The 26,322-nt window shown below is 38.1% G+C and overlaps 3 protein-coding genes across 3 annotated transcripts in view; 2 read left to right on the top strand and 1 right to left on the bottom strand.

Moving 5' to 3' along the window:
• npr2 (natriuretic peptide receptor 2) overlaps positions 1–5,977 on the top strand; it is a 62,533-nt gene extending 56,556 nt beyond the window's left edge. Inside the window, exons 20-22 of the mRNA XM_087791030.1 lie at positions 2,558–2,656; positions 4,510–4,601; positions 5,574–5,977. Coding sequence (XP_087647156.1) covers positions 2,558–2,656; positions 4,510–4,601; positions 5,574–5,636 — 254 coding nt within the window. The 3' untranslated portion in view covers positions 5,637–5,977. The remainder of the gene's footprint in view (positions 1–2,557; positions 2,657–4,509; positions 4,602–5,573) is intronic.
• Positions 5,978–11,560: 5,583 nt separating this feature from the next.
• spag8 (sperm associated antigen 8) lies at positions 11,561–14,629 on the bottom strand. The gene is made up of 6 exons (XM_087792466.1): positions 14,441–14,629; positions 13,038–13,197; positions 12,921–12,966; positions 12,640–12,754; positions 11,979–12,041; positions 11,561–11,748 (listed from the first exon to the last, which is right to left on the bottom strand). Exons 1-6 carry the CDS (start codon positions 14,501–14,503, stop codon positions 11,641–11,643), a joined length of 555 nt encoding a protein of 184 aa, XP_087648592.1. The 5' UTR covers positions 14,504–14,629; the 3' UTR covers positions 11,561–11,640.
• Positions 14,630–19,118: 4,489 nt separating this feature from the next.
• Positions 19,119–19,626, top strand: pmchl (pro-melanin-concentrating hormone, like). Its single transcript, XM_087792465.1, has one exon. The coding sequence runs from the start codon at positions 19,140–19,142 to the stop codon at positions 19,518–19,520; it is 381 nt and encodes a 126-aa protein (XP_087648591.1). The 5' UTR covers positions 19,119–19,139; the 3' UTR covers positions 19,521–19,626.
• The last annotated feature ends 6,696 nt before the right edge of the window (positions 19,627–26,322 follow it).

The raw sequence follows: 26,322 nt of genomic DNA, 5'->3' as shown, positions 1-26,322 counted from the left end.
GTACCAAGTCTTGCGACGTAATAGTACAAAGTCTTGCGAAGTAATAGTACCAAGTCTTGCGAAGTAATAGTACCAAGTCTTGCGACGTAATAGTACCAAGTCTTGCGACGTAATAGTACCAAGTCTTGCGACGTAATAGTACCAAGTCTTGCGACGTAATAGTACCAAGTCTTGCGACGTAATAGTACCAAGTCTTGCGACGTAATAGTACCAAGTCTTGCGACGTAATAGTACCAAGTCTTGCGACGTAATAGTACCAAGTCTTGCGACGTAATAGTACCAAGTCTTGCGAAGTAATAGTACCAAGTCTTGCGACGTAATAGTACCAAGTCTTGCGAAGTAATAGTATCAAGCCTTACGACGCAATAGTACAAAGTCTTGTGAAGTAATAGTACCAAGTCTTGTGAAGTAATAGTACCAAGTCTTGCGAATTAATAGTACCAAGTCTTGTGAAGTAATAGTACCAAGTCTTGTGAAGTAATAGTACCAAGTCTTGTGAAGTAATAGTACCAAGTCTTGCGACGTAATAGTACCAAGTCTTGCGACGTAATAGTACCAAGTCTTGCGACGTACTAGTACCAAGTCTTGCGACGTACTAGTACCAAGTCTTGCGACGTAATAGTACCAAGTCTTGCGACGTAATAGTACCAAGTCTTGCGACGTAATAGTACCAAGTCTTGCGACGTAATAGTACCAAGTCTTGCGACGTAATAGTACCAAGTCTTGCGACGTAATAGTACCAAGTCTTGCGACGTAATAGTACCAAGTCTTGCGACGTAATAGTACCAAGTCTTGCGAAGTAATCGTACCAAGTCTTGCGAAGTAATTGTACCAAGCCTTGCGACGTAAAAGTACCAAGCCTTGCGACGTAATAGTACCAAATCTTGTGAAATAATAGTACCAAATCTTGTGAAATAATAGTACCAAGCCTTGTGAAATAATAGTACCAAGTCTTGTGAAGTAATAGTACCAAGTCTTGTGAAGTAATAGTACCAAGTCTTGTGAAGTAATAGTACCAAGTCTTGTGAAGTAATAGTACCAAGTCTTGTGAAGTAATAGTACCAAGTCTTGTGAAGTAATAGTACCAAGTCTTGTGAAGTAATAGTACAAAGTCTTGCGACGTAATAGTACCAAGTCTTGCGACGTAATAGTACCAAGTCTTATGAAGTAATAGTACCAAGTCTTGCGACGTAATAGTACCAAGTCTTGCGACGTAATAGTACCAAGTCTTGTGAAGTAATAGTACCAAGTCTTGTGAAGTAATAGTACCAAGTCTTGTGAAGTAATAGTACCAAGTCTTGTGAAGTAATAGTACCAAGTCTTGTGAAATAATAGTACCAAGCCTTGCAACGTAATAGTACCAAGTCTTGTGACGTAATAGTACCAAGTCTTGTGACGTAATAGTACCAAGTCTTGTGAAATAATAGTAAGCAGCCTTGCGGAGTATAAGTACCAAGCCTTGCGAACTAATAGTACCAAGTCTTGTGAAGAAATAGTACCAAGTTTTGCTATGTAATAGTAAACAGCCTTGTGGAGCATTAGTACCAAGCCTTGTGAAGTAATACTTTAGAGCCTTGCAGGCAATAGTATTTGTCAGAAATATCTGACAAATATCAGAAACGCCAGAATGTTAATTGGTTAGATTTAACATTTAAAATCTTGAACCTTTGAATTTCTTGAATAAAATGTTTTGAAGTTTTTTCTAAGCATTACATATAAAAAAAGATTCAATAGTTTCAATTCAATTTCATCATTTGTATATTATCTACTCTTTGTTTTGTTTTTCGAATATAAAAATGTATTATTTTTAAAATTAATTTGTTGTTTTTTTTCACATGGAATTTTTTTTATTCTTATTCCAATAATTAAAAAAAAACAAAAAAACATTTACTAAATGTATTTGTAGCCTTTTATATTCAAATATCGGTAAAACAGTATCAACATTTTTATATTGAATTAAAACCGATTTTTTTTTATTATATAGAATTTAGAACATTTATTTTTAACTATTGCAATTATAATATCAAACTGTAGTTTAATTGTTAAACTACAGTTTGATATTATAATTGCAATAGTAATAGTACCAAGCCTTGCGACGTAATAGTACCAAGTCTTGTGAAGTAATAGTACCAAGTCTTGTGAAGTAATAGTACCAAGTCTTGCAACATTTATTTTTAACTATTGCAATTATAATATCAAACTGTAGTTTAATTGTTAAAAAAAAACAACTGAAAATACATATAAATATAGAAATAATTAAATTAAATTATTATTATTATAAGTAATATTTTATGCTTTTACTCTCATTGAAAGTGTGTAATTGTTGATTATTGTTGTTCTTGTATCTCAAACTGATCTATAACTAAGTGTTTCTATCAACATGAACATTCATCCACTCAGAGTCCGACACGAGTGTTATGAGCTCGTTGGTCAGAAGTGTGCGTCGTCTCTTCACACGAGGACGTGTGTGTCGAGTGCGTCGGCTCGTGTGTGTTTGTTCCACTTCACGGTCCTTGACAGCGTCTAGACACGCGTGTGACCGTCGTCATGTGTGCAGGACCGGTGTGCGCCGGTGTGGTCGGTCTGAAGATGCCGAGGTACTGTCTGTTCGGAGACACCGTCAACACAGCGTCTCGCATGGAGTCCAACGGAGAAGGTGAGTCTTTGAGAGCAGAAGGTCCACAGAGAAGATCAATATAGACATAAGTGTATTAGTTACATCCCAGTATTGAAAAACTTTTTTTTTTTTATCAAATTTCTATTTTGAATTCTCTTATGAAATGTTTTTTGTTGTGAAGCATTGATTTTTTAATAATACTTTAAAAGGCTAAGAATTTCAAATGAAATGTATTAGATCATTTATTTTTTAAAGATTGAAAAGAGAATATCGAACTTTATGCGTAAAAAATAATAATAATTTAGAAAATAATCAATCAGTTTCAACATTTTAAATGTTAAATTCAACCATTTTGACAGCAAAACAAATAAACACTAAAGTATATATTTTAAAGGTCACTAATCTATGGATGGTACGACTCATTATTTTAACCCTTGTGTTATCTCAGGGTCAAGGTGACCCCGAAGGCCTGAAAACAAATGTTTTTGTGGTATCCCTTGTTTTATCTCTGGGTCAAGGTGACCCGAAGGCCTGAAAACAAATGTGTTTGAGGTATCCCTTGTGTTGTCTTAGGGTCAAGGTGACCCAAAGGCCTGAAAACAAATGTGTTTGAGGTATCCCTTGTGTTGTCTTAGGGTCAAGGTGACCCAAAGGCCTGAAAACAAATGTTTTTGTGGTATCCCTTGTTTTATCTCTGGGTCAAGGTGACCCAAAGGCCTGAAAACAAATGTGTTTGTGGTATCCCTTGTTTTGTCTCTGGGTCAAGGTGACCCAAAGGCCTGAAAACAAATGTGTTTGTGGTATCCCTTGTTTTGTCTCTGGGTCAAGGTGACCCAAAGGCCTGAAAACAAATGTGTTTGTGGTATCCCTTGTACCAGAGTCAATACAAGGGATACCACCAACATGTTTGTTTTCGGGCCTTTCGGGTCACCTTGACCCGGAGTCAACACAAGGGTTAAAACCAATTATAAAAAAAAAAAATGTTATAGTACCTTTCAATATAGAAATGTTGGATTAAATTATACAAATTCCATGATACATCTTCACATTTCAAATGTTAAATGTAATCATTCAATAGTCTGATAAATATATTATATTTTATAAATTGCAAATCTGTGGATGTTATGATTCTGACATTCTTTAAGGAGGATTTTAAATTATATTTCAATATAAAAATGTATGAATGAATAGAAGTGACAGAGAAGTCAATGCTGTTGGAAGAAGTTCAGCCATTCATGTGACAATTAAGGAAAAAATTACTTTAAAATATCTAGATTGTTTAGTTTTTTTTAACTAGAATATAACCTTCTCCTTTCTCCATCTACTTTTGCTAACTTGTGACCTTTATTTGTGGAGTTTGTATGTTCTCCCCTTGTTGCGTTGTTTACTCCGGGCGCTCCGGTTTCCTCCCACAGTCCAAAAACATACAGAGGTTGATTGAGAACTTTGGGAAAATGTCCGTAGGTGTGAGTGTGTGTGTGTGAATGGTTGTGTGTTGTCTTTGTGTGTCCTGCGACAGACTAGCATCCTGTCCAGGGTGTCCCCCGCCTCTCACCCAAAGACACTGGGATAGGCTTATAAGGGAACAAGCGGCACAGAAAATGAAGAAATGATAACAAATAACTGCACAATTCTATCGTTTCTGTCAGTCCTGTAAGGTCGTGACGAACAAATGTTTTGTCAACCATGTCAGTTTTTAGAAACAGTACAAAAGGACATTCTGTGAGCAGATGATCAGATGTATTGATCGCCTCGTGAGCAGCTTCCTCTATTGTTTCAACTGATTAATAATGGATGGCACTCACAGCTGAAGGCCCGCGGTCAGCGATACTGGATCTCCTGCCTCGACTCTCTCTTCCTGTTGGTCACCGATCTGCTCTCTTTTTTCCCAGCACTGAAGATCCACGTCTCCTCGGCCACCAAAGAAGTCCTGGACGAGTTCGGATACTTTGATCTGCAGTGCAGAGGAGATGTAGAAATGAAGGTGAGATTTGATTTACTGGACAGAGACAATGTTTAATAGTTAAAGGTCAAAACATTCATATGTGCTGACATTAAACTTCACCTCACAGTATTTTCAGCCCTAAAACAAACACGACTATATCAATAGTATCTTCTCACTTGTACCTCAAAATGAATATCAGGGTTGAATTCATTATGATTTGTAATGAAAGTATTATAATAGTTCCATAATGGGCTGAAAGTTTGATCGAGTAGTTTGCTACATTTTGGCGCCATTATACCAACATTTTAATATTGAATTTAAAATATTACGAAATGTAAGAAAATATATTTTTGAATTATTGTTATTAAAATATCAAACTTTAAAAAAACAAAAACAAATTCAATTTGAAAATATAATTATTTTTTAAAATTAATTTATTTCAGTATAGAAATTAATGATTTTAATTATTCAATAAAATAAATCAAATTGTTTTATTCATCAAATACCTAATTTAATGCTTCAAAAAAACATCCCAGTATTCAAAAATTTGATATTCTGATGATAGATATGCGTCATGATGGGGTTTGGTTTTTAGTGTTTTAATTAAAAGAATTGAATGAATAATGATGTTGATATTGCGACATGTTGACGCGTTAAAGCTGAGCCAAGAGGCCGAAACAATCAATGTCAACAACAACAATGACAACTCACGTCAAAGTCAGAGGTATTTGACGGGAGTTCTGTTTAAATCAGAACTCCCGTACTATACATTAATACATGTTTTTGACTGCTTAAAGATTTCCTCTCCTCGTCTGACACAGACTCTGGACTCTCAGATTCCATTGATTACTCAGCATTTATCGTTATTAGATCAAAGGAAAAAAGTGGGTTAGTTTGAGGGGGCGGCGCCTCAGTGGTCAGGGTGACCCTCAATAAAAGGAAACATGATCAAGGAAGCCCCCCCCCCCTCTCTCGTGCCCACCGATGACGCTATTGATTTGTGTGTTTCAGGGCAAAGGCAAAATGACAACGTACTGGCTTCTGGGAGAGAAGACCGACGTGTACGTCATCTGAGCCGATGACAGCGGCAGCATCTTTATTTGTTCTAAAATAAATCCTTCGGTGTCGACCAAACGCAAAAAACAATCCTGGGTATATTTGCTACCTGAATACTGTATCAAGTTGTTCTTTTTAAATGTTCTAAAGACTGAAATCTTATTTTATTATTATTTTTTCTTTGGTCCTTTCTATATTCAGATTTGTACAACGTGTTTGAATCCAATGATGTCTCGATATTTTCTAGGAACTTACAGTGAAGTTTGAAGGCCAATGATGTCACTGTAGACGTGTTAAATGTATATATGTATATCCAGGATACTGTAAGATATTTTGTTCAATAAACTGATTGAAACTTTTGGGGGTTTTTAATGATGTATTCCGCTGTCTGTGATGTCACTAAATGAAACCAAGTCTTTGTAACAGCCAGGAAATGGGAACATTAGAGACGTGGGACAGGATCTGGGGTTTGAGGAGCTTCGGCAGGGACAGTGCTTATTACCCTATCGCACTGGGACGAGTATGAATCAGCATTTTTAAATAAGAAATATTATGAATGAATATTGAACACTGTAAATGATCAACTTAATACACAATGATGTGCTTAAAAGGTAAACTATTAGGTTGATTTAAGTCTTAAATAGATGTCGGACTCTATTGTATCATCAGAATGTGTCTCTATTTTCGTCTAAATATTTACATTAGAAAATGATCTTAAGCCCCGCCCACTGAAAGCACTTTGTTTTTACTCTCGTTTCCTATGACCACGCCAACTCTGCTGTGATTGGTCAGACCTCGAGGTCAGTGCAGGGTCATCAATCCAGGAAGTCTCCGCCTCCAATAGATGTGTAAACAGAAAGAAGCTGCGCTTTCGTCGCTGCTGCAGGAGGAATGGAGCCCATTATTACATCATAATGGGCTCCATTCTTGTAACCTTCTGCGTTCTCATTCTGCGAGACTTCACGCAAGGAAAGAACTTTATAAAGTAATTACTTTAAAAAGGAGCATCATCATGATGAGAGACTTACTGCATGGATGGATGGATAATTTATTGGATGGATGGATGTTGAATATATTTTTGTAGGAGAGATCAATGCAACCCATTACATATTCTGTTTATAGTATTATTATTTTTTATTTATTATTATTGGTGTCATTTTTCCCCCTTCTATTTATGTTGATTGTCTTTTATTATTATTGTTTAAATTTACCATTTCTTTGTGTCTGTTGTTTTGTGTTTGATTATGAAAAATTAATAAAATCCAGGTTAAAAAAAGATAAGATAGATCAAGAGTCGAGAGAGTTGAGTTTTCACATTAGTTGTCCTTTAAAGTGTGTTGATCATTTAAAAAAAAAAAACATTCAGTGATCATAGTCCTTCCTAAAACAAATAATTGTTATGGATTACACATAAAATCGGACAAAAATCAAACAAATCCAGTGTAAACCAACACCAAACCCCCATAGATACACAAATAAATGTAGATATTTTGGATCAGAGAAGTTCAGAAAAAAAAAAAACTGATGAAAGAGCCTGTGGCCCAAGAATTAACCCCTGGTGACCCCCTGGGCCAGTTCAGTTTGAGACCCCTGGATAAATAACAGAAGCTTTGTCAACACAAAAGTCACCTTTTTTTCAACCCATTCATCCAGCAGCTGATACTGACACCATCGTCAACGTCTCTTCAGATCAAAGTCACATCCCAACAGAACAAAACGTAACACAACGTGGAAACATTCAACCAGTTTTCCGTCTGCAGCTAAAACCATCACACATGTGACTTGTGGTCGACGACGGACGGTAAAGATCGATCGGCGTTTGCAGGAAGTGAACAGAGTGGCGGACAGATGTGTGGGTGTCACCAGCGTGCAGCTGTGTTCGCCGCTGATGACCTCACCCCTCATTAGATGTTAATTATCGGCGCTGGAAGCTCGGGAAGCTGTTCCTGCGCCGTTTTTTTTTTTTTTATCTCTGCTGGAGAACATCTCGCCTTCTGCAAGGCTGTAATTACCGCCCACTTTCTCGCGGTGTCACACGCCTTGTTAGCACCTCGCCGGGGAGGGCGAAGGTCTTCGCTGTGATCGCGCCACTGACCAACTCTTCTGTCCTCCGGCGACCAGAAATCAAAGCCTGGAAGCCAAAGTACAGCATCCAACGACAGTGATCAATAATGGCTGAGAAAGAGCAACCGCTGGATTATTATTATTTATTTATTTATTTTAAACACAACTGGGCTGGACAGTGCCGGAGGAGGCTCGTGTGAAGAGCAGCGTGGGTTTAGTTTCTATGACAACACTATCTTGTGCATGGCTTCAACACCGGAGCTCAACCTTCTGCCCTCTTTTCTTTCCTCTTCTAGACGCCTTCATTCATGTCGTGGAATAAATAGTGCAGAAGTCAACCACGAGATCATTTGGGGAAAAGACTCATCGACTCACAGACGAAGGTCTACATGAGTCAGTCTTCCTACATACGCAAGAAGAAAAAAAAACAAAAAACTTCCAGGTCTTAACTTCTAAGAGCGAAGAGGCTTCTGGCTAATGGCCATAATTCCCTTCGGAAGTTCAGCTTCAAGATCGTCAAGAAAAGGTTTCACACGTGGATCTTGTAGCATCAACTAGAAGTGAGTGAAGAAAGTCTGCAGTGAGATCTTTTGTTTCCTTGAAGCTCAGTATTGTCGTCTTCTGCTGTTGCTCACTGGTGGACCATAGGGTTCCCTAATGATGTAGACCTGGATCAACAGGTCAAAGTATTCTGGAATTGGGTCTATAATCGGGGTCCACTCATGATCCAGAGAAATTAAAAGGGGATACAGTGATAGCCCCTTTTTTTTCGTCCACCCATCTCTGATAGTACCTTGTGCACTCAGGATTAGTTGGCATCTTTGCTGGTGTATTTTTGGGACATTGGAGTCCCTAAGAATGTTCTAGATGCTTCAGTCAAATGTGCATCTAGAATCTGGAAACCCTCAAAATGTGTTGATACAAATCAGAGGCAATGAACCTTTCAGTTGTAGAGTAAGAAGAAGTCTAAGGGAGGTCCAGCATGATGCGATCAGCAACAGTCTTCAAGAAACTATTATTGACTTCAGAGGTTCTGAATTATTATGACATTTCAGAGAAGGTCTAAAGTGGACCATGATGATGTTGGAGATCTTAGTGATGACAGTTACAGTGTACTTCACATTCATGGTTCTTAGCAGTTGCCAACTATATAAACGGACCAGTAAATAAGACTCAAAAAGGAGAATCTCTTGTTATCTTTAACAGATCTAAGTAGGCAAAACTATCATTGAAGTTTCAGACGAGAACGGAGATCAGGCTGCAGAGAAAACCTCAAGATGCTGACATGAGATTAAGTAAAGCTGGCAAACCAGATGTTTACATTTCACAAGGATTTCATAGAGAATGATGCAACAAGTTTTCCACACCTGTATTTGTGGATCCTCTGCCGTTATTCCTTGCAGAACCTATCCAGTTCTGTCGGGTTGGATGGTGAACGTTGATGGACAGACATTCCCAGGTCTCTCCAGAGATGCTGGACTGGGTTCAGGTCAGGGCTCTGGCTGGACCATTCAAGAACGGTCACAGAGTTGTTCCGAAGCTACTCTTTCGTTATTTTAGCTGTGTACTTTTGCCACATTCATCTTTTCTTCAATTGCAACCAGTCGTCCTGACCCTGCAGCTGAAAAACACCCCCCACCTGCATCTCTGGAGCTCAGCCACAGTGATCTTTAGGTTCTTCTCTCACCAAGGCTCTTCACCCACGATGGCTCAGTTTGGCTGGACGGCCAGGTCCAAGAAGAGTTCTGCTCGGCCCAATCGTCTTCGATTTAAGGATTATGGAGGTCACTGTGCTCTTAGGAACCTTGAGGTGCTGCAGAAGTTCTTCTGCAACCTTGGTCAGATCTGTGCCACAACTGTGTCTCTGAGCTCTTCGGGCAGTTCCTTCGACCTCGTGATTCTTATCTGCTCTGACATGCATTGTGAGCTGTGAGGTCTTATCTAGACAGGTGTGTTTCCTGGTCAAGTCCAATCAGTTTTAATGAAACACAGCTGGAGCCATGGAAGGAGTAGAACCATCTCAAGGAGGTTCAGAAGAAATGAAAAACGTGAATTAAATATGAGTCAGAGCAAAGGGTCTGAAAACCTACTACTCATATTTCCGTTTTCCTTTTTTTAATAATTTGTAAACATTTCACGATGTGATGCTGAGTGAACATTCATGAGGAAAAAGATCAACTTAAATGATTTCAGCGAATGTCTGCAATGAAACAAAGACTGAAGGGTGAACCTCTTCTTTACCCACATGAACGCTTCGGCCTTTGACCCTGAAGTAGATAAGATAAGATAACACAGAAAACATGAATAAACACTACATTTTTAGGGACCCTGGGGGAAATAATGATTGTGTTACTGACAAGGTACCAAGAGAGGAATTCTGTAATAATGGTAAAAAAGTTTTCTAACAAAAAGTCTGGAAGACTAGTTGGCAGAGGAGGAAAATAAAGAAGAAATAAAAGACACAGGTGGAGCTTGTCAAAGACAAGAAGTAAAAAAGGAAACCGTGAACCATGAATTCAAAACAGGAATTGGACAGTTTTGATTATAAATGCGCAATTATACTACTTATAATCAGTAGATAAAACAGTATGAAAATGACCTGTGAACATAACGTTACCTTGGAAACCTCATCTTGTATGATAAAAGTAGACGGAACAAGTTTTACGCAACATTATGAGCAACAGGGTTGGTCCAGTAGAGTATAGTCCCTTTGGGTCCTTGGGAAAACTTTTATCTTTGAATACAGAGTCTCTGGTGCAAATTCACTGGGAAAATGTCCATCCCATTGTTGCTTTATATCATTTCTCTTGTATCACTAAATATCTCGTCTGGATCACTCATTAGGAAAAAGCAACACGTACAAAACAAACTCAATTTAATGAGAAAGACAATAACTATTCCAGTCCCTGAAGGATTGGCCGCGTGTCAAAGACAGATTAGCTCTCATGGATCATCCCATTTTATAATGAAACGTTTCTTGGGCAGAGCTGCATAAATATCAGCCGAAATGACTTGTCGCCATAGCTACCGCTTACCGACCCCTACTGGAAGCTAGGGAAGGATCAGAGGAGACCCGGCGAGCGCAGGCCGTGATAGGCAGCCGACAAATGTCAATCAGAGCTTCTTTTTGAACAATTCCTCTCAGCTGAGTCTTGGCTCGGTGTGAGAGTGTGTGGGCGTGTGAGATGGAGACACCTGCAGGGAAACTACAAGAGATGTTGGAACCAATTTCTGGAGGAAATACTATCACCTATTTAGTCACAATCATTAAAATCCTGGATCAGTCACAACCACATTGACATCCTTATAATCTTGTGTCCATCATCATCTTCTGCTGTTAGAACATCCACACTTGCACTCAAGTTCTGTTCATAACCAGTAAAAACAACCTGCATTCATTCTTAATTATAGTGGACAGTTACATGTTTATTCTCATCTTAAATTAGTTTCTTTGTCATAACAAGGATCTGGGACATTTTCAACAACTTTATATTAGCCCCAGGGCTCCACCTCCAGAGCTGCTGCTGATCCAGGATCTTCACCACGTCATCAGATCCCGAGTTCTCTCCAGCACCTCCATGGACTCTCCTACACTCTCCTCTTTTTTCTATAATTTCCCTCACTCCTCTCCTTATCCATCTGTCTACCCCCCCATCCTTCCTCCCAGCCGGTCAAAGCGGCAGGCCGTCAACAATGAGTCAGGTTCTGCTCGAGGTTTCTGCCTTCTAAAAGGAAGTTCCTCGCCATAGCTCACTGTACAGTGTTTCGCTTCTTGCTCTTTGTTGAATTGCTGGGATCTATTTTTCCTTAATCAATTATAGTCTTATTTCAACTGTATAGTGTCTTGAGATAACTTTGTTATGATAAGACACTTTAAATAAATTGAATATTCAAACTCCAGATTTATTTCATAGCGATCTAGAAGCTAACAAAGATGGAGAGTCTCAACCACCAATATTCATTCACATCCGTGTCCAGACACTTCCTCCAGCCGCTCGCTGATGGGGGTGCTGAACTTGGCCCATTTATTGAAGGGTGCTGTCGGGGTCCGTATGTTAGTCGCGCCCTGCGGTGAGCAAAAAAGTCAGTGCGTTCTCAAATCAATTTCAGCATCTCAGGGATAATGACGGAGAATTATTGGCAATGATGCTTTAGTTTCTCCCAGTACTTTATTGGTCGAGGTGCTCGTAATTATCGTTACTCGACAGAAGATTCTCACACAGTTTGATGCGTGATGTAATTTGCGCAAACTATCTTCAATCACAATTGGTCACAGAATGTTTCTTAAATACTTACGTGTATTTTCTTGTAGTTTTCACTCCAGAATGTGACGGCCTGCTCCTTTGTGTAATCATGAGGCTGAAGAAAACAACAACACAATTGTAAGGGTATCCTCCTAATTTTTTTTTAAGGTCTTTTTCTTAAATATATATATATTTATTTTATTATTTTTGCTCTCAAATCATATTTGATTTTTATCATAGCTTTTTAATGGTGTATATATCAATAAAGTGTGTTAAATAAATTCATTTGTTGGTTTTTCTGCAAATATTCACAGCATTTGTTAATTTATGTGTTGCAATTAAACTTCCAGCCGCTAGATGGCAGTCCTCCGCACAAATAAAAGACGAAGAAGAATGCAATCACGCGAGATCCCGGCGATGACTGAGGACGAGAGGATACTTTCGACTCCAGCAGCTTTTAAAGCTGATTTATATATTTATTTCAAAACTAATTAAAGCAGTTAAGACTTGGTCAAGAGTCATGTGGTCTGTAATTTAAGGTAATAAAAGGAAGAGTCTTGGACAATACACATATAACTTTGTCCCAAGAGTATAGAAATATGTATAAATTAAAGATATCATCGCCCCTGTATCGTGATATTTAACGTAATCGCCAAATTCTTGCCGATACACACTTCTCTTCAGTCATGACATTGGATTAAAATCACACGTACCTTGCTTGGCAAAGGGATAACAGAGACGAACCCCGCAACACCGAAGTCTTTCTTGGTTGTGGAGCAGAAGTCTGTTTTGGGGGGTGGTTCCCTTGAATCAGCCTCAATCTTTTCTCTGGAAAAGTGCATCATATTGTCTTTACTGAACTAAAAGATGACCTTAAAAAAGGACTACATTTAATTTTTGCTACAGAAAACTTGTTTCTTGCGTTTAATTTTGTATCATTCTTTAACTCCCCACCTCGTTAATAATGGAATAAACTCCTCATGATTATTCATACCTGATCATCTCGGCGATCTCTCTTTCCTTGAGCTCTTGTCTAACACCTAAGTGATAAGAAGAGTCACTTTGCTTAAAAGCACCCGGGAAAGTTTGGCATCGTTCGTCAGGGATGTACCTTTCAGCCTGACACCCGGACCCTTGGGTGGGCAAAAACTAGCCCTCTGTGTTGTTAAGTGTTCCATTTTAGAGTCCTGGTCCACGGTGAGGATTCCTCTGTGTCCATATCTTTGGATCTTGGTCCATGAGTCTTCTGAGTCGATGTCCAAAACCGCCCGCTGGTCAAACACGCAAGCACAACATCTTTTAAATAAAACTGGAAGGTCGTGTCAAACCATCATTTTTTAAATCTCATAACATCCGCTTTATTGGTGGAGTCAACGTGCAAAAATTATCAAAAAAAAACGTTATCTTGCAAGGTACACTGCATTCACCGGCTATTAAATTCAAAGTAAAACTTTTAATTTGTGTGTTGATCGTTCCCTCAGTTGAGCACAAGGTCAAAAGTTCATATTATTGATGTGGCATGAACACAAAAACAGAGATGGAGTACTTGTCCAGCAAGCCAGAGACGGACATTTCAGGACTTTTATAATATAACCAATTAAATTATATTTAATGTGCGTGTTCAGTTGAATTTACCAATTTCGTGTCACTGTAATCATTAAAAGAAAGTCCAGATGTGTACAATAGTCCAAAGTTATAATAAAATATTCTACTACTCAGAAACCACCTACTAAATGTATTAATGCAAAAAAGAAAAACTGAAAATATTTTTGATACAATTTTATTACTTAAGCAAACATGTTTGCAGATTATTTAAATCTGCCCTCATGTGGTCAAATGTCACCCTCCAATAAGTCTCTTCACTTATTTTTGAAAAGTTCTACACAAATAGAGATAATGAAAATGCTAGTTTGACTTACAACTTCTAAAATTGGGAGGATTTTCTCCATTAAAAATATTCCTTAAAAATGCAGACAATCGTGTGGCACGAAGAGTAACTATAGACACTGTTCATATAGCTTTTATTAAAATTAAATCAAAACCTCTTCATCACGAGAGAACATCTAACACCTGCTGGAGGATCAAGGTGGTCCTTTCTTATCGTCTAACTACTCAACATCGCCCCCAAGTGATAAATCGCTTTTTTGTGGCTTTATTTGAAGCGTGAAAGACGCGCATCACTTTGATTTATGTCTCTAACATCCTCACATTAAACTTCTAAATCAGTTTGTTATTATAAATAAAAAAAAACTTTTAATTTTATTGTTAATAATTCATTATCATTTCAATATTTGTGATTATTGATGTATTGAAGTGATAATGAGAATATATAAATAGAGGTTAGATGGAATATATTTGAAAATGATTGATTTGATCATCTATTGATAAAAATCTGTCAATATTTGTGATTATTGATGTATTGAAGTGATAATGAGAATATATAAATAGAGGTTAGATGGAATATATTTGAAAATGATTGATTTGATCATCTATTGATAAAAATCTGTCCCTCACCTCTTCGACCCAGTTATGACGAAGAATTTTGCAAAGTCTGGTCTTAAGTACCTCCTCGGCCATCGTAAACCTCAGTTAAAGACAGAATGTGAGTAAGTAAACAGGGATGGATTTTGGGTCTAAAGGCAGACTGGTGCAATTAAAATAGCTTCTTTATGTCATCCATTCTGTTCGTGGCCCCTAACAACATTGTTTACCCTACAGAGTAACACATCTGCTTCGGCTTCAGTGTAGAACGACATCTATTTATGCAGTTGAATGTCTTTGTTCTTTCTCTAATCCTGCTTTAATCTTTAAAAAGAATCAACCTTCTTTATTTGGAGTCTTCGGGCAACACAGTTGGAACAATGACAGCAGCTCTGACGTGAGTAATACAGCCTGATGATGATGAACACATTTGAGGATTAAGGACCATTTACATTTGACATTTATTAGTTTAAAGATGGTCTTCGTAGATGTTTGGTTTTTGAAGTTAAGGTGAGGTAAGAGGTTTGCTTTGAAGTGCTAATGATCAATTCAGTGTTAAACAAAATCCTAAAATGGCTTATTATCAGTTTGATAACACAAGGAACAAAAGAGTATAGAGAATACAAATATTTAATTGAATAATGAACAAATCTTTATTAGTCTAAGAGGTTCGTGTGATGTTTTCAATCTACTTATTTATTTATATATATAAATAATTATATATAAAGGAGTAAAACTTGTCCTGGTAATATCCTAATGTGAACCAATACCACTCTTTTATATGTTTATTTATTTAATCTATAATCTATGTGAGTAAGTAAGTAGGTAAGTAATTTGTATTTATATAGCGCTTTTCCAGACCAGAAGATACGTATGTTTTATGGTTTTATGTACTACTTGAAAATAAGATAGATAAGGCTTCAGCCTTAAATAAGTATTTTATGAATTATTATTTTGAAATTGCATTTCACCTGTTGCTATTTTTCTATTTTTCACAAATAAAAAACGTGACAATAAAGTAATCTTTCAGAAAAAATGTTTTTCGTCAAAAAAGTCTTGCAATAATAGGTATTTCTGTATTAATATTTTCCTTCATTACATTTTCTTTTTCATAAGTTATTGAAACGTGCAACACGTCGAATATAAACATGATTTGACATTTATATGATGTCTGGTCTTAAGTAATACAAACAATATGACAGACGTACTGGTAGTAAGTATCTTTTATTTTATTAGAAAAAGGCAGTATTTTTTCGCTTTAATTTGAACTTTGTGTGTAGTTCAACGCCGTACAAACCCACGAGAAAACCCTTTATTGCATGAACAATTTAACCTACAAAAGCTAACTTTCGTGCTACAGAGTATAAAACTTTAAATCATTTTAAAAACAGAATCTTCTCGAACAACAAGCTAACTTTAGCTCCTGCACTCACCTCTTCTACCCAGTTGTGACGTAAGCTTTTGGGATCTCTTTCAGCGGTGACGTCACTCATCATAGCCTACAAAACAAGCGGGAGATGTCAACAAACAAACAAACAAGCAAAGGTTACATTTTCGCATTTTTATCATCTACGTTTTTCTTACGCCATTGTTTACGCACCTTCTGTAGTGACGACCGGCGGAAGTGTCACCATGGCAACGACGCCACGAGAGTAGCGAACGAATAAGAGTGAGAAAAAATTACAAACAAATACATAATAATAACGAATAATAATATTTCTTTAGTACATTCATTTGCTGTATAGTTTACATTGTTTTATCAAGGTTTAAATTAATTTAAAAAAAAAAGTTCATTATGTGTCATAAGTGTTGTGAAAAGCTGTGTTGTTAAAGTTAAATTCAACTAATTTGGAACAAATGAGAGAAAAGAGGTTGTTAGCTCCACTTTTTCCCTAATAAACATTATACTGTCTCCATGGTAACAGAAGTTGTCTTCCTTGTGATGCAACAAGTGAACAAGCCATTGGTCTCATCACCTGCTAGAAAGCATCTGCAGTCACCTCCGGATCGATCGTACTAACTTCCCAATGATCTCAGTTGTGTCTGGAGAACAAGTCCAAATGAAAAGCTTTATAAAAATGTTCTCCATGTAGTAAAAAGATTTCGCAGTGGAATGCAATTTATATTTGCAATGTTTAACATCTTTAAAGGTGCAAAAGATTAAATAAAGATACCATAACAAATACTCAATCAAGGATCTATATCATGAAGTCATTTTGGATCTGAATGTTTGTATCCCTGTCAGAATATGACTGAATTTTTGCTTCCTCCCATATAGTGAAACATAAATCTGAAAACTCCTTTTTTATTCTCAAAACACGGATCCTTTCATCAATATATATTTGACATTCCTACATAGCATGTTTCTGTTTCTATTGTGCATTAATTAAACAAACCTGTAACTTTGGTCGGTGAGACCAAGCATTGTGGGAATGCGCCTTATCGGCCATTTTTGTAGTCCCTTTGGCTCGGCCAGTTCTATCTTGATTTTTTTTTTACACTCATTAGTTTTGAGTCAAAGCTTCTCTATAGGTGTGTGAGTGAGTGCATTATGAAAGATTAAGAAGTACACAAATGAGCCCTTTAATACACTCTTCCCCATCTTTGGTTGGCCTGTGGTGCCGTTTGTTGTCAGCGCTATTTTCACTGGCTTACAGGTAAAAACAACAAAACTAAGATTAAAAACCTGCAACAAAAAAAAATGTTAAGTTCATAAAAATACATTTCAACATCACGCTAATCAACAGGAGCTCTTTGCAGTTTTGAAGATGGCAACAAGATGGTCCATATTTGTGTTTAACTCATTTTTTTCTACTTATTTTTTAAATATATGTTTTACCAAATTGCTGCAGCCAGTGAAGAGTTTTAAGGATCGGGGAAATGTGAGTTCTTCTACTAGAGCGGCTAAGTTTTGTATTAACTGCAGGCGAGACAGCTCCTTCTTGTTTACACACGAAAATAAACTGTTACAAATGCCTCACCAGTCCCTGGTCCCACTGGAAACTTGGGTCAATAAGAAACAGAAACTCATTTTTTAATAATGCAGGTGGATACTGGATATAAAACACTGTCTGTTGCTGAGAGACAGCGAAGGCGCTTCTCTGGATGTCAGCGAGAGTCTCCAGTTTTAGTCACAGTCAGGAATGAAAATCCAGTTTTCTACACGTCAAACTGTCAACTCCTCGTCCCTCCGAGCACACGACCAATATTCCTGTATATTTTTTGTGTCATCACTTATTAAATCATATGTTGTTGAGGAACAACGATATATTATATATATATTTTTGGAGGGAAAAAGCAGCGACAAAGACTCACCTCTGTAGGTTTCAACTCTATACTGCCTTCATGGTTCTATATCAAGTTAAAACTTTAAGACGACAGAACCTATAAGAAAGATTTATACATAATGTAGGAAACATCCTTTTTACATTTCTTTTTTCCAGAGAGCTCCTCTCGTTTTCTTGGAACTGGTCGGCAAAATTAATGGAATGAATAAACCAGATCCATCTGAAACAAAAGAAAATTACTGAAGTATTAATTCTCTCAGAGCTCAGACCTAGATTTTTCATCTACATATTTATTTGATCTAAATTTTTAGATGAAAAATGGCAAAGAGAACTGTTACTGTTTTTGTACTGGTAAAAAAAGGTATTATATAATTTGTTTAATCTAAGTTATATCATACTTTATTTAATGTTGCACAGCAGATATTTTAGAAGCAGAGGAGAAATACTAAAAACTGTCTTTCCATAGAGACAAATCCCTCATAATGTTTTTGGAATCAGATGGTAAAAACATGAACCTTGAACCAAAAATATAATTGAACTAAAATGTTTTTTCAAGATAATTAAGTGATCAGAATCAATATGAAACTAGAACTGGATCATGTTCATTTAAAAAATGCAGTAGGACAAAGAAATACCTGAAATAAAAAAAATAAAAAAAAGGATTTGTGTAGGACAAATGTATACGTTGTGTTGCCTAGGCAACAGAGGATATATATGTATGTTTTCATCTTTCCGTGGGAAAGTAAATGAGTTTCACATGAAGCTCCATTTCACAACCTTTTCATCTCCAACCTTTCATCATCGGACTCCGAGCAGCATTTGGATATTCTTCTGCAGAGCTGGCAGAGAACAAAATAAAAAAATATCTAAAAATAAGTAGAGAAATTGGATGAAATGTGTAACTGATTTATCTTTCTAACTTTTAATATTATAACAGAATCATGTCATCTTTGGTCTGAAACAACTTCATAAAAAAAAAACTGCCGCATTTTCCGACACGTTGGCAGATGACGTTTTTCCACCACTTCAGACAAAATCCCTCTTTGTTAGAAAAAAAACAAGCGTGATTATTTTTCAAAAAGATCATCTCTAAAAACACAAAAGGGAGACACACAGGGCTGCGTAATCCGCTCTTCTTGTTTTAAAGGACAGCGAGCGTTCGGGTGGAAGAACACCCTCTGGTTCATTGTGAAGCACCTGCCGTCGTGAGCCGCAACAAACGAGGCTTTAATCAACTTCCCATCGAACAACAGCGTCCAAACACAGCGAGACTTCTCCTTAAGTGCTTCTTAATGCCTCGACTTAATTTCCTGGACACACCGGGAGGATTTCGAAACAACACAACGTGGACGATCCAGCAGACCCTGAAATTGTATAAAAAAGAGCCGCACACCCAGACCAAGCAACACCTTTCGAAAGGACGACCCATCAACCGCCTCCAGAACATGAAGCAGTCCGTCCTGTCCGTCATCTTCGCCGCGGCGCTCCTGCTCCAGTGCTGCTCGCCCTCCGCGGCGACACCCATGGGCAAGACCGAAGACCTCCTGTCGGAGCAGGAGGCTTTCACGGCCCTGCTGGGCGACGAGGCCGCCGAGAACCTCCTGAGGGAAGTGGACCTGGAAGCGGCGGGGAAACCCAGAGGCCCCCGGGTCATCGTGGTGGCCGACCCCGGCACGTGGAGGGACCTGCCCAGGGTGAACGGACTCGCCTTCCACAAGAGGAACGACGAGCACAGAGAGGGTCAGGACGGCAACATCCCCATCCTGAGACGGGACGCCATGAGGTGCATGGTGGGCCGAGTGTACCGTCCGTGCTGGGAGGTCTGAGGACGGGAAGAGAGAAGCGACGTCTTCACCCGCAGATGACCAGAGCTGTCGATATGTATTAGAATTATGATCAACTGATGATAGAATAAAATCTATTTCCTTCTGACGTAAGTTGTGCTTCGGTTATTTCCACAAAACCTTAACAGAGAATGAGAATTATACTATTTTACAAAGTCCCTCTTGAGGGAAACTCATCCTTTTTATTCACCAACTACAATGTAACTCAAGGAAAACAGGAACAGATTTTGTGACGTTACAATAAAATAAACTGTTTCCTTCAACTGATAAAAATCTTTAAACTTAAAATAATGTCACAACATGATCTGGAGTTTATAATCCATGCGTTTGTGTCTTCTCGTTTGGACTATTGTTACATATTATTTCCGTGTCTAAACAAGAAGGATCTGTCTCGCCTGCAGTTGATTCAAAACTCTGCAGCGAGAATTCTGACCTGCTCTAGTAGAAGAACTCACATTTCTCCGATCCTTAAATCTCTTCACTGGCTGCCAGTTTCTTTCAGGATCAATTTTTAAAATTCTGGTTCTTACTTTTCAAACTATTCAAAACTCAGACCTTCCATCGGTGATCTGATCCAGCCTTACACCCCAGCTCGGGCTCTGAGGTCTGTGGATCAGAATCTAATGATGGTTCCTGAACACGCTTCAGGACCAGAAGAAAGAAATCATTCCAGACTGTTGCTCTTAAGCTTTGGAACGATCTTCCTCTCTCTCTGTGTTTGATGATCTACTGACTCCTTCAATAAACATCTTAAGACACTTTTATTTGTGCTTTTTCTTCATTTTCTGGGACTCCTGTGTATTGTTTTTGTTTGTTAAAGCGCTTTGTGACCCGGGTCTAGAAAGGCACTTTACAGATTACCTTTACTTACTTACTCACTTAACTATCGTACCACCGGCACAATCTAACTATGAATAAAACATAATTAATGATTTGGGAACCTGTCTCCAGACTTTGGCTGGATGTAAAGAAACAGTGTCTTTGTAAAAACCAGACCATGTAAGTGTTCTGAGGTGTCATTTTATATTGTCATAGAATTAAACTGGACATAAAACAACTCTTTCAATCACAGGCAACATAATCCCTACTGTATATCCTGCAAATAAAAATCCTCCTTCTGTTCTGTCACTCCTTATTTTGCTTCTCAATCCAAACAAACACGACCTCAGCGACCTTCAGAAAGAGTGTGTTCACATGCATGAGTCTTACAAGTGTGACCGTCAACACCAGCTGTCCCGCCAGGACCTCATTCACATTCGAGTCCGAACCGTTTGCCAGCGAGTGCAGATCATTCCCCTTGAAAACTACTGAATATTGAGTCAGCAGAAGCAGGAATGTGTTTCTGGGAATGTCTGCACCTTTCTGGTATTTCGGCCGCTGCTTGGAAAAATAATTAAACCAAAGACATCTGCAGGGATCCAGTCTGCGAAAATAGAAGCTGCAAGACGTGCTTGTGCAGCCAAAATAAACAGAATTTACTCAAGACCCCTTTTTTTCTAATTGATACAATTATATTTAATTATTGTAATTCTATCTAAAATAATGGTTATTTATGTGTATATAGTGAGGTGAGGAAAACTACCTACATTTGTTTTAGCTCATACATGAGACAGTTGAGGGTATTCTATACAAATAAAAAAACATTTCATTCATCAGTGTTGATTATTACCGTCTTGAAAGATATTAATTTGGATTTTCTCCAAAGTAACAGACTGGGATGTCAAGATGCTAGTTTTGGTCAAGTTTAAAATAAGAAAAAATAACCTGTAAACTTGTGAAAATGAGTAAAACACAAACTCTATATGAGAACGTCTTGTTGCAGAGAAACCAGATCATGGCTCCTGATGACTCTTATTCTGAAATGTATTTTTCATGCGCTTAATTATTGATGTTTTTTTGCCGATCAATCCGATTTATTTTTCTGTTTTTCTCTAACTGTTTGTGATTTGAAAAACTGGTTGTGGGACCTGCTGTAAGATATAGTTAAAGGAATCCTTGCTGCTGTTCTTAGGATTTAAAAACGATTTTAACAAAATTAGAAAAAAAAAGTTGGGGTCAATTCAATTCATTATGTCTAGATTTCGCAATTAATTTAGTTGAGTTAGTTAGTGAATACAATTAATTAAGATGTACTTTTAATAATTATTATTTCCTTCAACTAACCTAATACATGTATTTGCAAGATCTTGCCATAATGAATTTAATTGAGCCAGTGACTCATGTGATGTTACTACTAAAAGACAGCTGACATAAAATAATTACCATAAATTGTCAGATTAACAAGTTGAATTACTTTATTTTGTATCTTGCAAATCCAAATCAAATATTGACGGACAATTCAAATTCCATTACATGTGTTGGATTTCTTGTCTACACCAAAATATCTATTCATTCACTTCAACATCCATCCATCCAACATCCATCCATCTATCTGTCCATCCATCCATCTATCCATCCATCTAACATCCATCCATCCATCCATCCATCCATCCATCCATCCATCCATCTATCTATCTATCCATCCATCCATCTGTCCATCCATCTGTCCGTCCATCCATCGATCCATCGATCCATCGATCCATCGAACCATCCATCCATCCATCCATCTGTCCATCCATCTGCCCATCCATCCATCTATCCAACATCCATCCATCCATCCATCCATCAAACCATCCATCCATCCATCCATCCATCCATCCATCCATCCATCCATCCATCCATCCATCCATCCATCCATCCATCCATCTGTCCATCTATCTGCCCGTCCATCCATCTATCCAACATCCATCCATCCATCCATCAAACCATCCATCAATCTATCCCTCCGTCCATCCATCCATCCATCCATCCATCCATCCATCCATCCATCCATCCATCCATCCATCCATCCATCCATCCATCCATCCATCCATCCATCTAACATCCATCTATCATCCATCCATCCATCCAACATCCATCCATCTATCCATCATCTAACATCCAACATCCAACATCCATCCATCCATCCATCCATCTAACATCCATCCATCTAACATCCATCCATCTATCCATCTATCCATCCATCCATCCATCCATCCATCCATCCATCCATCCATATTAAATTGTGTATATTCTTCAATTTTAAAGTTACTAACTCGGCGAAACTATTGTTCACAGTTTCTGGGGGTGTTTTTGATGTGCACACAGACAGACTGATCACGCAGAAGCAAGATGTTTTTTTCTCCTCAATATTGCTGGTGATGCGTAGTTTCTTAAGTCGTTTTTTTGCCAATTATTATTTTTCTTTATGTCTTCATGGCAATGTGGATTATTTGATTCCCTCGATGCGGCCAATGAGGTGAAGTTTTTATTTTATATTATTGTCTTTGTAACGGTTAGAAGAATGTGTTTGTTTCTATGGCCTTTATGTCTTTTTCAATGTAGTTTTCAAACGTATTCACAAAACTATTGAGTTTTCCAAGCCGTCATCCATGAATGAATTCCAGATCAAAATGTGCTTAGCTGAGACCCAGCTATGACCCCTGTTACCCTCACTTCACCTTCATGCTTCGACAAAGTACAGGTTGTCGTACTTTTGTGTGACGATCTTTGGGAAGTTGAGACGAAAACGATCCAGAGGTCAAGACCACACACGGGCAAAGTGACGCAAGCGAACACATGAAGGACAATAATAGCACGTTTACAACGAACGGGTTCTTCCCTCCGTCAGGCACCATGCTGGGGGTATAAAGCAACATCTGGAAGCAATCTTTTTTTTTTTTATTCCAGACTGTTAACTAGTTTACAGCTGCAGTGTTTGTGCATGACTCTCTGCGATAATATTAACTCAGCAGCAGCGGCAGTCATTTCCAGCTGTGCGACATCAGCGTCTGCAGAACACTTCCTGTACTCGAAGAACTCTGATGACAAACACGTGTGACGTGGACCCACAAGTCATCGCCCAATAACCACGGCAGAGGAAAGTCAAAAGAAAGTCGTCAACTGGTTCAGCGTGCATCGGAGTGACGGCTGTCGATATGGAGAAGAATAAAGATGGCGTCACTTCTTCAGTCCTGATGTGTGTAGTTGTGGCTTCCCATGCTTTGCCAAGATTCAATAGAGCAGAGTTAATGGGTAATGGGTTACAAATTGGAAGGATCTGGCTGTGGATCTGGCTACGTTTAGACTGCACAGAGTGTTGAAACTTAAACGGATCCATTTCACTCTGACTATTGTCCAAATACAGTCGATACAGTACTTTTATCATGTTTATTATTTCTTATATTTTCCTGCGTAATCCCTTTTCTAAAGATCTTAACTGTCATTACCATGTATATTAATAAAGATGCTCTCTCTTGGTGTTATGGATGGGGGCGCTTCGTTCTTATTTTTTTTTTAACCGATATTTGGGGTGTCAGGACTAGGTATTAAAAAATATCAATAGGGCGATATATGATATATTTTTTTAATCATACTGTTTCGATATTCAAAAGCACTGTATCGATAAATTTAATAGAGAAAATGATAAAATCCTTTGAAATCCCATCCATGTTTTACCATAGTTCTTTTATGGTTAACAGTTCAATAAAGTGCGTAAATAATCAAATAATAAGATTTTTTTAAATTTACAATCAACATTCAAATATTGAGCGTTCATTACTGTGTTTCAATGAAACCTCCGGCCACTAGCAGTCATTACAGCTCTGCAGCTGAAGAAGAACTAAGAAATCCTGAGAGATGCTGACGATGACTGAGGACGAGAGGATACAGTTGACTCAAGCAGCTCAAAAGCTGATGTTTGGACATATTTTGGTTTCAAAACAAATAAAAACAGTAACGACTTTGTCAAGAGTCATGTGGTCTGTAAATTCTGCAACACCAGAGTCAAGTACTCGACAATACTACACATATATACTTGTTACTACAGTATCACATTGTATCGCAATATATCATATCACTGTCTCTGTATCATTATATGTAAGCAATTGCCAGATAATTGCCAAAACACACACCTAGTCAGGACTGCAGATTGTGTTTCAGGTAGATTGAGGAATTCTGAGTAGGACCACTAGAATCTAGACCAGTGTGGGGCAATTCAATTTTAATCAGGGGCCACATTTTATACAGTGGCTGTTGTTTGGGGCAATCAGGCCGAATTAATGAAAATGGATAAAATCAAGCTTTTTTTTTTTATTGTATTTTATATTACTTTTTTTTTCATAGATCATATAAAAGCCCTTTTTTCCAAAAATGATTTTATATTTACTTAAATCTTTTTGTGGTGCAATAGATACTCACAAAATGACAGACTTCCTGAAACAAAAACTCCAATGGTCATACCTAGGGACCAGTAATGAATAATAGAAAATTAATAAAATTCCTAATTTCTACCTGATCTTTGATCTCATGAGTGCCACATTAATACAGTAAAGAATAAAATCCTGACATTTAACCGGCCTGTGGTAGAACAAAGGTTAAGGACATCTGTTGTATAGCAACACAATAATGTTGTGTTCTTAAGGAGAATAATTACAGAAAAATAAAAATAGATTGTGGGAAAACAAGAGGATTATAGTCGAGTCCTTCACGACCACGCAGCAATGGTCAAGCACGTCTTTAATGAAGCAGAAAAACAAAATTGTCAGTGAGAATCACTGAAACCTGATCCTGGAATCTAATTGGCCGCGTGTCTCTGGGTTAATGCAATCTGTCTAATTATTTGGTCGCCTGCGAGGAAGGCAGCGTCTCTCAACACATCCGCTCAGTTTCTAATTGAATCGGTAACGTTCGAATCCGAACATGTCTCTGTGGTCCGGTCAGAACAGCTGTCAGTCACCAGATCTTGCAGAGAGTCCAGCTCAGCTCTGTGGGTTTAAATAACGGCAGCTGTGGGAGACAGAATTAACACTTGAGTTTCCATAGTTGCATCCAGGTGTGACAGGTGGTCTTTACAACGTTGTCGAGGATAATGGGATCTCTGTAAAGATTATAATTTCCATCTCCCTTAAATCCCTGTTGAAGCAGGGATATTAAATTCATAACTTCTACACCAGACCAAAATCACCACTTCGAGCTCTGCCAACAATCTAAAGACCTTTCCAGGACTAAAGAGGTTGAGCGACCAAAAGAATGGCAAGTGTGTTGGAGGGAGGGAAAGACGACTCTTGGCAGCGCTCCTCCTTTGACTCTCTCCAGACTTTGTTGGTTTTCCGAAGTGTTTCAGTATTTTTTGCTATGCTCGCTGCAACTTCCCAGAAATGAGACACATCACCGGGGAGCAGGAAAACATCACACTGCAGAGAAAACACTTTAAATTTAGCTGAAGGAGGATTAATGCCAACATGGTCATGTGCGAGAATGAACTTTGATGACGAACATGAAGCATAAATCGTTGTTTGTTCAGATTTATTTGTCACGGTTTATGTTGCTATGGCAGCGGCGGTGATAAGAAGGTGGTCGTGTCACTCTCAGAGACGGCGAGTCGAGCTCTATGATCTTAAGACACTGTAGGAAGAGACGGCAGAGATGTGGTGGGAATAATAAGACATAAGATGTCAAAAAGCAGGGTTTGGAGACTTTCCAGTTGCATCCTGGTAAATAGATTCTGAAGACCTTGGGACAGAAACGAGTTTTGGTGAATGAGGTTAATGCAATTATGACTTTGTTTGTCCAGACGGAGCTACAGATGGATGGATGGATGGATGGATGGATGGATGGATGGATGGATGGATGGATGGATGGATGGATGGATGGATGGATGGATGGATGGATGGATGGATGGATGGATGGATGGATGGATGGATGG

This window comes from Callionymus lyra, chromosome 5 (genome assembly GCF_982586985.1).
Source record: "Callionymus lyra chromosome 5, fCalLyr1.hap1.1, whole genome shotgun sequence".
Lineage (NCBI taxonomy): Eukaryota > Metazoa > Chordata > Actinopteri > Syngnathiformes > Callionymidae > Callionymus > Callionymus lyra.
Note: the sequence above shows the minus strand (reverse complement) of the source record. Positions and strands in the feature narration are given on the sequence as shown.

What these genes read in the sequence shown, in the direction of transcription:
- spag8 (XM_087792466.1), bottom strand. Translation starts at nt 14,503, where the DNA reads ATGGCCGAGGAGGTACTTAAGACCAGACTTTGCAAAATTCTTCGTCAT. An exon ending in TCCGGGTGTCAGGCTGAAAG is followed by an intron (nt 12,967 to 13,037) that starts GTACATCCCTGA and finishes CTTATCACTTAG; the next exon opens with GTGTTAGACAAGAGCTCAAG. An exon ending in TTATCCCTTTGCCAAGCAAG is followed by an intron (nt 12,042 to 12,639) that starts GTACGTGTGATT and finishes TGTTTTCTTCAG; the next exon opens with CCTCATGATTACACAAAGGA.
- pmchl (XM_087792465.1), top strand. Translation starts at nt 19,140, where the DNA reads ATGAAGCAGTCCGTCCTGTCCGTCATCTTCGCCGCGGCGCTCCTGCTC.